General features: G+C 38.7%; 1 protein-coding gene across 2 annotated transcripts; it reads right to left on the bottom strand.

The window, feature by feature from the left end:
• Nucleotides 1-420: 420 nt before the first annotated feature.
• Nucleotides 421-12,134, bottom strand: LOC137589080 (serine/threonine-protein kinase 38-like). Of its 2 annotated transcripts, XM_068306533.1 has the most exons (14): nt 11,828-12,134; nt 8,176-8,315; nt 7,877-7,928; nt 7,675-7,797; nt 7,467-7,550; nt 7,228-7,351; nt 6,534-6,688; nt 6,329-6,431; nt 6,148-6,209; nt 5,811-5,928; nt 5,479-5,602; nt 5,000-5,095; nt 4,257-4,348; nt 421-4,059 (listed from the first exon to the last, which is right to left on the bottom strand). In XM_068306533.1, the coding sequence occupies exons 2-14, from the start codon at nt 8,307-8,309 to the stop codon at nt 3,935-3,937; spliced, it is 1,392 nt and encodes a 463-aa protein (XP_068162634.1). In that variant the 5' UTR covers nt 8,310-8,315; nt 11,828-12,134; the 3' UTR covers nt 421-3,934. The 2 variants fall into 2 exon arrangements, with proteins under 2 accessions (XP_068162634.1, XP_068162635.1); XM_068306534.1 differs by lacking the exon at nt 11,828-12,134 and having other exon boundaries at nt 8,098-8,232.
• Between the last annotated feature and the right edge of the window lie 683 nt (nt 12,135-12,817).

Raw genomic sequence — 12,817 nt, forward strand, 5'->3', positions numbered from 1 at the left:
TCTGAAAGGAGGATTTCCATGACTGTGATCAAGAGTGAGTAGGGTGTCCGTTCACAGGCTACAGATCAGTGGAAAAAAACACCAAGACCTCCCTCTAATGGCACAAGTAATTCATAACGCAAAGCTGCAACACCTACTGATTTTTTACACTACTCTAATACATCTTTTTGTACCTCTGTACAATCGTTGCTTTCTAGTTCTCTTCACTTTAATAATGATGTTAAAATAAAGGCGGGCAAAGAGGCTTACAACTTTTTCTGAACCTTATAAAATCCTGTAAAAAAAAAAAAAAGGCTGTCAAACTATTTCTGCACATTTTCCACAGGCCTCCTCTCAGAATTTATGAGATTTGCAGTCTTCAATTTCGATTTGTCTGCTCCTCCAGACTCTACCAGAAAAAACAAAAGTACACAATTTTGTGTTTTAACTTTATTATTTCAAGCATTTAATCAACATAAAACCTACCAGTGAATACATTTATAGCATTTCCCTCTTCACTAGACCGACAGTTCTTTCAAGTGTCCACAGCAATATCTCACATTGTCCTAGCCTGCTGGAATAAACGTTTTACAATTTATTCCTGCATGCTTTAACTAGTGAAGAGCTTATATATTATCAGCTAAATCAAAGGGCATCAAGGGTTTTGAGGCAGATAAGTGAAATTTTAGATTTAGATTCTCAATGTCATTGATTTTTGCAAATAATGTACAGCTTTCCCTGCTCTCTAATTTAGGCAGGTGTATTCTCTTAACATTATTCTAATCATTACAAATTGATAGTTAAAATTAAATTAAAACTAAGTCTCAATCAAAAAATTGGTTGGTTCAGTAGAAATAATTGCTTGTTGAAAGATTTTATTCTAATGGAGCAATACTGGGGAAAAAAATGTTCAAATCCCTTTAGATAAAGTGGCACAGTAATCGTTTTCAAGACATTTTGCAAATATCCAGAATTTTACCGATTCTAAACACAGTTTTTACCCTTTTTCCCATCTCCTGTAGAAATCAATTGTGATTATTTCTATTATTACAACAGAAACTGAACAAGGTCACACATCACGTCACATCACAACACACAGAGTACCTAACTCACAAAAAATACACTCAGATGATCACGTTCTCTCACACACTCTCCATTAACAATCAGTAATGAAATCAGATATTTTGAAAACAGTTCTGGGACTTTTTCCACGTGTCGGTGTGTTCCAGTGATTAGACACAACTTGGAAATTGCAGCAGTAATCATGAATAAAATCCAGAGTCATCCATCTGTCCTAGTCTTCTAGCAGGCTGCACAGCCTGGGCCTTAGCTTTGATGACATTTTCATTTACATGAGAACCGTTCACTTGACAGACAATCGAGGGGCAAGTTTGAAAAACAGGCATTTCAGAGGGAGGCTCTAACAAAGATCAAGTTGAATAATGGAAAGCGTATTTTTTTGCACTGGAGAGACATCTTTCACAGTTCCAAGAAAGCCCCCGTTCCGTTTATCAGTAACAAAACAGCTAAAAACGATTGTCATCTTTACATCTATGCTCGGCTCTTAAATTGCAGGTTTTCTCTCACCAAATGAGGAATCCTGAGGAAAAGGACGCTGATGCTGTGAACTCATGATCAAATGCATCACTGTATTCATCGACTGTTTAGAAAGCATGAAATGGTATAAATAATAACAGCTTGTAACAGAATCAGTGGACCAAAATACATTAAAATATTAATAAAATTATTGTTGCACAGGTGATGTTCGTACACCATCTGCCACGTCACGTTCCCACCAAAAAAAATAAAAATAAAATCCCAGAACGAAAGGAGAAGGAAGGTAAACCATCTGTATGTTGTGTCTGTATTACTGGAGTGCTCTTAATCATTACTGCCTGCATGAATTTGACATGTACGGATGTATTACAATACATATAATTCATGATTTATCAAACTACCACCACTCTTTCTATCGATTCCCTTGAAATAGCACCAAAATCACTGTGGATATGGGATGGATTCCACTGACAAACTTTCATCGCAGCTCAACATGATGATAAAGAAATCAATAATGCATTCCTGTAACCATATGTAAATTTATAGTTCTTCATGCATTTTGACACTGAACAGATGTTTCAATGGAGACACGTTGGTCTAGTCGTAGGTGCTGCATTAGAAACGAACACTTCTTCCTTATAGAAAGTTAGCTGTCTTGGAGTGTTTCAGGTAGTTTTGAGTTAAGTGCAGTAAGCAACAGCTGCATGTGAATCTGACACAACATGTGATGATCTAAGTTCTTTGGTAACTAATTTTAGCGCAGTATCTCATCACAACGAAGGAAATGTGAAATTTAATGAACAACACATCCACCATATAATCGATTCAGCCGACAGATATTTAGTAATACAACCCAAGAACCCAAGAAAAGAAACAATATGAGTTTAAGTCTCCATGTTAAACCTGCTTTATTTACTTCAGTTTTATTTAAAATCAAGCTTTAATTGAAACTTTTTCGCTCATTTTTTCACCTGTCATTTGTTTTTACAAGCCCAACGTTTTATAATCTAACCATCGTGCTATACTGCTTTTGTTTCACCATCATTATTTCATGTTTTTTCACTCGACATAAATAAGAACATCAGAAACTTCTAAACTCTCGACTTCTAAACGTTGGAATACCCCTTCGGCGCTCTCTTTTGCTCCTTCACTCCTACAAACCGCTACGTTTTTATTTTTCAACTAGGAATTAATGTCTTCTGATTAATCTCTTACAACATCAAATAAATATCTGGTTAAATATTTATCAACTATTTAAAGGCACTTTATATATGAGTCCATCTAGAAATGTAATATTTGACCCTGGAACTTATTATCACTAAAACAGCCAATCAAACTGAACTACGGGTGGCACAGTGGCTTAGTGGGTAGCACTGTTGTCTCACAGCAGGACGGTCTTGGGGCTTTTCTGTCTGCATGTCCAACTTCCACAGTCAACTGGTGACCCCCGCCCCGTGACCCTACAGCAGTTACATGAATGAATGAATAAATTAAAATAAAATTACTGACCTGAACAAAAACATCACTGGCGCTAACTGAAAGTGATACTCAGTGCTCTGTTAGATGAGTGACTGCGTACCGCTGTCAGCACTGGGTAAACTGCATTCACACGTATCCAGGCAACAAGTTGTTCCCCTGTGAGAAAAGCAACAACGCTGATACGAAGAGGAAAAGTTGCCCCTCCAGCTCTGACACAAAGTGCCCTGCGTGTTTTTTCACCACAATGAAGGTTTAAGGAGATTTCCAGCATGACCTGAATTTTCCATTCATTTGTTTTACATTTTATTTCCTTTTAATGCAAATTGTTACCGAAAAAATGACATTTAATTCAAACTCGCCCACCAGAAAGCTACTTTCTAACACTCAGTCTCCTCTCAATGCAACTAATGATACGAACTCTGGATACAAAGCACAAAGTCAGACAACGCCTTGAAAACCACGCTGGACCTTTCCTTAAAAATCCTATGAGAACCCAAGGGAACCTGTTCTAATCCATCAGACTATGACTACAGTGTCTATATTTTGTTGATTTAGAATTCCTGCATCTGAGCTAATTTAGCCCACAGTAGAAACTACAGCTGTGAAGTTGTCGAAGCAGCAATTTTGTATTCCATCCTCATCCTCGTGCAGATATGTTGCATCCTAGATAGTGAGCTGGCCTGAGAGCTACGGCTAAAAGACGGCGCGTGTAAACCATTCAACGACCGAGGTAATGTAACGCTCATTCATTTACCAGCTCTTGGTGGTTGTTGCAGCGACTGAGCAGACCTAAATAACTTGTGATGAGGGTTAAATGTATACTGAGAGGCTTCAGCACCAGCAGGGCTCCACGGCCCGACCCTGTGTCCGTAAACGTCTGTGTGTGTCTCCACGACAGGGTTTCCTCCGTGCCAACGCGTCAGGCCTTTCCCGCCTTCATGTATGTGGGAATGGTGCCCCGTTGAGTCAGACCCTCAAAGCGTTTGTATGTGTAGTTGAGGAATACCCAGTCCTTTGACTTGAAGTCTGGCTCGGTTGCACTGGCTGTGAATAAACACAAAACAGAAATGAGGTTACGTTACTTGCCACATGAGGGCGCTGTGGATCAAGAAGATTATCAAGAAGCCCCTTTAGAGCGATCTAAAGTGGGAGTAATATGCAAGTTGGTCCACTTCTGTTGAGGATCTATGTCTCGTCTATAGTCCAGCTCTGTCTGAATCTAACCCAAAGCCAGAGAGTACCTGGCTGGAGGATGTCAGATTCTGGGAAGTCGTCAAAGTTTGAGGTGTCATCAATGCTCTTGATTTCAATGGAGATGGCTGCTGGCCGCTCCCTGTGAACGGAAGGCAGAGGATCCCTCAGAAGACAGACAAAAAGTACCCAGTCTTCAGCATGAGTGAATGGAATGTTTGCTGGTTTCTCTGTTACAGTGACTGTTAGGTCATACAGATGCACCAGTATAGATTAAACCAGACAGGACAGATATTTTTAGAAGCAGCCACACCCTCATGACAAGAACCACTGTTCACCAGTGAGGAAGATGTTTCTGTATCTGTGATAACGCTGGATCTCTAACACTCAACGACCAACAAACAAAGTGGATGTTGATGCTTCATTTGCTGAAATAGGAAAGGTTTCAGGATTTATCAAATTCATTTTCAATTCTCTGGCGTTTGGCATTGATAGTCAAACGGTGGATCAGTTAATGTTTTCATTATGTAGCTTTCTACAAGTTTTTGAAATGTGAACTTTCTAAAGATCAGAACAATCAAATGTAATTAGAATAGGAATTCTATTTTGATTCTAATCACATATGAATGTTTTTTTGTCTGAGAAATTATTAAAGGAATTTGTCAACTAGGCAATCTCCTTACAATTGTGAAAAAATCGTCCTGTTAATGCAGAACCAAAAATAATTTCAAATTGTGAGTATTGTGAGTGTGTCATTACATCCCGAATGTCAGGGGTTTCATGCTTCATGTACCTGATGTGCTCCCAGTCCACTGACTCAAAAAACTGATGACTCTTTATCTCCTCCACATTCACAGCTCCAACCCTGTTCTCTGCGTCCGTGCAGTACCTAAAACAGATCAACAGAACTGAGGCTGCATTCAGACAGCAGGCAAATCGGATTCCAATCAGATTTCCCTTCCACATCTGATTTTTAGGGCTGACTGTTCACACTGTTGTTAGCAAGTGTCCAAATGCAATTTGAAACTACCTCCCGAAAGTGGTTTCAATCCGTCCCGAAAAAAAAAAATCAGATTTCATGTGGTATGGGACTGTTTAATCGACTAAAGAGACATCCGCTATCAATCTGGATGGGATGAAAATCAGATTTTGGATGCCAGTCTGAATGCAGCCCCAGAGTATCTGTACAATATGTTTGTAATGTGTACACATAATGTAGTTCTGGCATTTTGTAAAGGAAAAAAAAAAATCAATAAAAATGAATTAACATGCCTTAATATCAAGTCTTTGGCCCTCTCCGAGATGGGAACTTCTGGTGGGAAGACAAGAGTTTCCTTCCAGTTCATCACTTTCCTGTACGTCTCCTGCGGCGTCTCTGAGCAGAAGGGTGGATAACCTGAACACAACCAAAGAGTAGACATTAGTTTTTAAAAAAAGGCACAGGAGGTCAAACTGCAATATGTAAAATACATGGCAAATTATTTCATTTAAATTTATGGAATCTACAATGTTTTGAATGTTTCTAAATTTATTTGCACAATCAAAGAATGATTCCAATAATGTTTTCCTAATTTATGTCATTGACTTCACAGTGTCTTTCTTACCGATGAGCATTTCATACATGATGACACCCAAAGACCACCAATCACACAACTTGTTGTATCCCGTCTGCATGAAGACTTCAGGGGCAATATAGTCTGGAGTTCCCACAGTAGAATAAGCCTAAATCACACACAGGCAGACAGTGAGGGAACTGGAAATATGTTCTTTAAAAAATCCACTTTATAAAACTGATGCTTCAAACGTGCCTTTGTTTGTTAAAACTGACATGAAAGGAAGACAGTCAAGAAGCTAGTCAGTGTATAGTATCAGTATATATTCTACTGTGTCTTTATTCATTTTGGGCTTAGTGTGCCCGTTCAGTAAAATAACAAGCTGTACCAGCTGCCTCCGGTTCTTCTTCCAGGTCTCTGCTTTCCTCTTGGAGTTCATGTTCTGAAATGCTGCAGGAAGCAGAAAATTGTAAAGAGGAATGGACTGTAAATACCTAAACATCAAGCTGTCTTTAGCACTAAAGTAGCATCTGCGTGTACATGTAATGTTTTTATGACTTTTGACTCACAGAAATCGCTGGGCGGGTTATGTGTCAGATTCCTATAGAATTCTGTGCGATGAGCTTTCTTCAGGCCTGTACATAGACCAAAGTCTGACAGCTTCACATGTCCCTGTCATACAGAAATATTTGATGAGACATTTGCAGAAATGCTCTCTTGAACACACATTACAGATATTTTGGATTTTTCTTAGGTAGTATTTCTGAGTCCTACCCTGGAGTCTAGCAGCAGGTTGTCTGGTTTAATGTCTCTGTGGATGAAGCCCAGTTGGTGGATGGAGTCGATGGCTAGAACTGTCTCTGCAATGTAAAACTGAGTGGCCTCTTCAGACAAAGTGTCTTTTTTCATCAGCAGTGTCATCATGTCTCCTGGCAAAAATATTAAAAAGAAGAACATTAAAACCTGAAAAGAAGACAATTCACAATGTCTACCCCATAAAACACACATGAAATCGTGTAAAATCCAAACACCTAAATTAGCTAAAATACATGTTTACTGATTTCAATGGAAAAACTCAGATTAGGTTAGAGAAGTGACTTTGTTTTTCACTTCATTGTTTGGTGTGCAGATTAAAAAAACAGTATTGTGAATTTACCAAAAACTAGCAGTGACAGTCTGACGAGCCAGTTATGAGCGCGCGTGCGTGTGTGTGTGTGCGTGCTTAGTGGAAAAAACCTTACACCATAACAGAGGATTAAATGCTCCCTGCATGATAATGGCACATTACATCGATGTGAAAGCACCACTGCCCCCTACTGTAGCAGATGTGCAACTACACTTTATTCTGCTAAATCAATGAAAAGCCAACAGTAGTTTTGCTCTGCACGTTCTCTGGGGTCACAAGCTCCTAACTTGGAGCGCACTCCTACTATTTGAAAATTGCTGATCTAAAGGAAGCACTGCAGACCTCCAGGCAGGAACTCCATGATGAGGTAGAGGTTCCTTTTGTCTTGGAAGCTATAGAACATCTTGACCACCCAGGCACCATCAGCCTCCACCAGAATGTCTCTCTCTGCTCTAATGTGAGCAACCTACACAGAGAAATAGAAGGAATAGTTTATAATATGTTACAAAAGAGAGGGTGTTCATGCAGCAGCTTTAATTATATGCCATCGCTGAAAATGAAGTCTTTGAGAAATGCTTGACCTGTTCTTTCTCCAGCATGTCAGCTTTTCTCAATATCTTCATTGCATAAATGTGTCCTGTGTCTTTTTTCTGCACCAAACGGACCTGAAGGGAAGCAACATCAGAGCTCTCTTTAATAATAGTTCTTAGTAAACAGTAGCATTTCCTGCAAATTAAAGTTTCAATGAAAGAACCAAAAGTCTCCAACTGTTCCACACTATGAATGTACCTCTCCAAAAGCACCTCTTCCAATAACTTTAAGGGACTCAAAATCATCCAAACCAAGTCGCGTTCTCTTCAATCTTAAAAACTCGGTCTCTTTCCGTGCATGCTGCGAGCGCCGCATAACTTTCTGTAAAAACACAAGGAGACAGACAGTGAGTCATCTGGAGATGTCTTCAGTGGACAAGAAGACCCAAGAGTCCTTCTACCTCCTCATCTGGCAAACCCTCTTCATCCATGGCTTTCTCCAGCTTCTTCTGCCTGAAAAACACAACATGAAAATATCAAATTTAAAAAACCAACTCTACATCTGACCTTTTAATTTTGTTTTGTTTGTTTTATGGACTTCTTCTAAAAACAACTGACAAGTTTATGCTTCTCCTGAATAATGAGACAAAATTTTCACATTTTTCTAAAAACAAGTTCTTACCATATATTTCCTGCAAAGGTGAATGCAAGAGAAGTTTAGATGTAGTAAGTAAGTGATGACGTAATATCCCCGTTTTACCTCATCTCACGCTCCTCATGCTGGGTTAGCAGAGTGCTGTAAAAGTTTTCCAGTGTCAGTTTGGCCACAGTCACCCTCTCACGGGTGTGGTTGCTCATGGGAAGGGCAGCAGCAGTCCCTCCCGTCATGGCCATACTATCCTGTATGGAAACATGAACGCAACACATCAGGTCATGTTCATTCAAAAAAAACAACAACATTTTGTTAAATTTATCAGTGTTGTTCTTCTCATCTAAAATATTCTTCCTACTACTGAGGATGTTGTATTTCTGTTGTTTTATGAGCACAGAGGTAGTTTTAATCTGGTTGCCAGGATATTTTACTGGGAGGACTGAAAGGGACCCACTGGGAAAATTAAATATGAAATAGTTCAGATATAACATACTTACTGAACTAAATCCAGGATTATTTTGGGTTTTTTTTCTGTTGTCACCCAGCCTGCTGCCACGCCTGTGTGGTGAGGACTGGCTGATGAACTTTTCTGAGCCACTTTCCAGTCTGGTTGGTATTTCATCCTACAACCACCACGTGATAACAGTGGCTGCTGCTCAAAAAGTTCACTAAGGCTTTAAACATGTTCATCCAATACCCTCAGGTTCTCTGTGTTGGGACTTTCTATTTAAGCAATGGAAATGACCACAAACTACATCTGCTTACACAAACACAGACAGCACAACACTCAGTGCCTTGTCTAGGCCGTAACATTCTAAACACTAAAAGGACACAGATAACTGATAACGCTGAAACGCTGACAATTACAATACATCATCGCTTTGAAGCGGGATGTAACAATCTAAGGTAAAAATGAAGTTCCAACACGGTGTAATGTCACTGCACTCATCCTGAGTTCAGCATTACGTAAGCAGAACATGAGGAAACATTCTGAATGCTCTTATCTGTATCAAACTCAAAACATGCCGACACGTTGAGCTGAGCGATGTGCAGCCTTTTAGACATTCAGCATCAAAATGAGACGGCTTGTTTTAAGGGTGTACAAATATTAGATTTCCGTCGACTCATACTATTTTAAGATAAAGAAAAAAGAAAAAAAAAAGAGAGGATCATCCAAATTTGTAAGAACAAAACAAAAAACTGAAATTTTGGATCAGTTTCGTGAAAATTTGTCTCCCAGGTTATTCAGGAACTACTTTTTCTACAGGTTTGTACAAACTGGATTGGGCGTACATCCTTTGAGAAATCACAGAAATAACAAACACATAATGACGTTACTTTATACAATATTAATATAAGCTAAATTGGAACATGGCGCGACAGAGAGGAAGATGATGGATGTGTGTAACATCATACTTGAGTATTTGAGTAGGTGCAACATTATTTATGGGCTTGTTTAGCTCATAGAGAGATAATAATAACGTGTTTCGTCTAGTCGTCGGTGCTTTTTCTGTCCCGGCTCCAACAGCTCCACGACGGCAGAACAGGAGCTGAGACTAAAATGATCCGAGCACCGGACAGTTTTATCTGAAGGATGAAATTCAAGGCCTTGGGGCCAAATGTGGCCCTCCACATCATTGTATGTGGCCCGCGAGAGCATAAGAGGTCAGAGTGTTTAAAAATTAATATAAGCGTATTTGTTTCTGTGCAACTTTTTCTGTTTGTAATTAAGCTTACTGTACATTGAGTTATATTTAGTTACATTTACGAGTTACATCTGGCCCTTTGAGGACAGCCATTATGCTGACTTGCCCCTCAGAGAAAATGAGTTTAACCCCCCTGTAGCTGGTCAACAACATGCTGGAGCTGTACAACTACTCACGCCATCACTCTGGGATCCACACTAGGAAACCAGACTACAGACATTATTGTATTATACACACATTTATCCAGAAAGTATTATTATATGATTACTAGTATTTGATTTCAATCTTGCTAAATTACCTATTTAAAATGTTTGTGATTCATTTCTGACTGTTTTTAATGAATTTGAATCCAAAGTTTGTTAGCGTTTTAGCTGTTTGTCAGCTGTTTGTCAACTCAGAGAAATACCTGTCTCTTTAGTTCATAGAGATCCTCAACATCTGCACGAAAAACTAAACCAACCTCTGATTTTGTCTCCTAACAATTATAAACAGAAATCTGTGACAAAACGATTGTGCTGTATTCTATTTCCCCACAATACTCTAATTTCACTTTCATCTCTTTTACTCAAAGAATGTTTTCTTCATCTGTTGGAATTCAAATGTAATCATAGCTAACAATATCTATGCAGGACTATTATTACTCATACTTTCCAGGTCTAGCAGTTAATAGTACTGAGCTGCAACTGAGCAATGGAATTTATGAACACACTTGAGCCATGGGCTTCAACAGCTTTTTTTTTTTTTTTGCTTGTTTCTTCAACAAGGTGGAAAATGAAGCATCATTAAGGCTGTTGGCTCCCAGCTCAGCCAGCCGAGTTCAGTCTGAAGTGATTCTGTTTGGCTTGAAGTTAAACAGATCCACCCTGTTCCTAAACAAACAAGACTGCACCACTCAGACACTTACAAAGATGGCATTATAGAAGCCAGCTCACTGAAGCCTGCAGCCTAAAACACAGGGCATAGCTAACCTACCACTTACAAAGAAAATATTTGTTAGGATCAATTTCAGCTGACTGTGGCTTCGGTATTGAGGGCATTGTCCGTTTATCAAAAGCTTCTCCTACTTTACATGCTAGTGTACTGAGCAGGAACCTTCACCCTAACGTGTCCCCGGGGTGTCTAAGGCTCCTCCTGCACCTCAGAGTCAAATGCAAAGTGAAAATGTTCCCCCTGGATACGAATAAAGTATTTCTTTTTAAATATTTTGAAATTCAGAAGCAAATTCCTTGTACAGCTAATAATACTCACAGTATCGAACAATAATATTTCAATAAGTCTGTGACCTAACTACTCTTCAATGACTCTAGATTATACTGATTTCACACACAGACACACTCCACCCTTAAAATGCTGTCAGAGACTGGAGAGGAAACTCTTTCTGTCCCAAATGAAAGGGCTCGGTCATTATACCAGAGAAAGGAATGGGGTGTACACACATACAAAAAATAAATAAATCAACTTTTATGAAAAGTTGATGCAAAATTCTCACAATAGCACTGTCATGTTGTCTATCAATTATTCTGGCTACATTTTCCTCAAAATATGCACTGCATTATTATTTAATATTTCAGAAAGCATTATAACGTTATATAATGCAAATGTTTGTACAATGCCTGTTTATCCGACGTTGTATTTTGTCAGTATAGTCAAAATAAAGAATGAACAAAATACACCAGTACTAAATAACTTATTTTAAGTCTGAGATATTAATGAATAGTCATGCTTTGCATCCATTGCGATGATCTGCATGTATTCACCTGCAGAGACAGAGTGCCTGCATGAACATCTATTGCGCTGTGGAAGCACGTAAATATGTCTACTTATAAATTAATTGTAAGTTTTTAATATTTTTAATATTAAAAAACTTCCAATTTAATAATATAGTTTTAATGTTAACATCCAAACACTGGTGGAGTCTGTAGCTGTGCAGCCTGAGCCATTTGTCCGTTATCACACTATACCCTGACGTCTGTCTGACAGGTACATGACAGACACAATACATGTTCGACAGTATATAAATAAAAAGCTTTCAATGGGGAATGTTTTTCACCTACCTCCGTGTCCTGCTCCAGAGTCAATTATTGGCTTGCCGCCACCCCACGACCCAGTTGAATTAATAAATTTGTGTTTTCTACCTAATATTTAGGCTACTGAACGCGAGAGGTTTCAGCAACCCTTTAGCGGAACTTATCCATCTGCTCAGGAAACATCGCGAATGTCAATAGCAAATCTCAACATAAGTCAACTGTGGATGACAAGAAGCTAGCCTGAAATAATTTTCAAATATGTAAATGTCTACATTTACACATCCTGACCTTCCTCCGTCTTTTTCGCTACGAAATCTGGAATAAGAGCGATGCTTCCTGTGGTCGTCAGGCTCATCGCACGTTCAAGCCACGCAACGGCGTATGCTTTGACTGACACCAGCAGCAACCAATCAGCGTTGAGTAAATCGTGCCGCAGGTTCAATCAGCCTATGATATGTGGACAATACATATTAATGACAGCTAGTATCAACCAATAAGAGGGTAAAGAACGGTCTCACGTCCCGCTCCCACCCCAGCCTTGGACTCCAGATCGCAGTCTCTTTTGGCTAACACGCCTTTGTAGCTTTGAAAATTATAGTGAGAATGTAGTATATAAGATCTCTACATTATATGTCGTTAGGATTTGAATATCTTATTATTGAAATAAAAAAGAACATTAAAAACATGCGATATTTTTAAAAACTAATTCTTAATCAACACCATTAATGAATTAGTTCCCTCAATTAAAGGCAACATTGTAATAAAATAATGAATAAATGAACGAATGAATGACTTATAATGATATATCATATCTATTCTTCAAATAAGACACTGGATTTTTTTTTTACATCCTAACATTGACGTTCCAAGAGAATGATTTTTATCTCAATATTGAAGCACTTGTACATGTTCACCCTATCTGCAGTTTTTTATTTCCTTGCTCTTGTGTCTCTATATGCTAAAGGTCCATAGGCCAAAGAACATGTATGCAGTGAATAATTACCCTATTTACTACTA

The sequence above is a fragment of the Antennarius striatus genome, chromosome 22 (assembly GCF_040054535.1).
Source record: "Antennarius striatus isolate MH-2024 chromosome 22, ASM4005453v1, whole genome shotgun sequence".
Classification (NCBI taxonomy): domain Eukaryota; kingdom Metazoa; phylum Chordata; class Actinopteri; order Lophiiformes; family Antennariidae; genus Antennarius; species Antennarius striatus.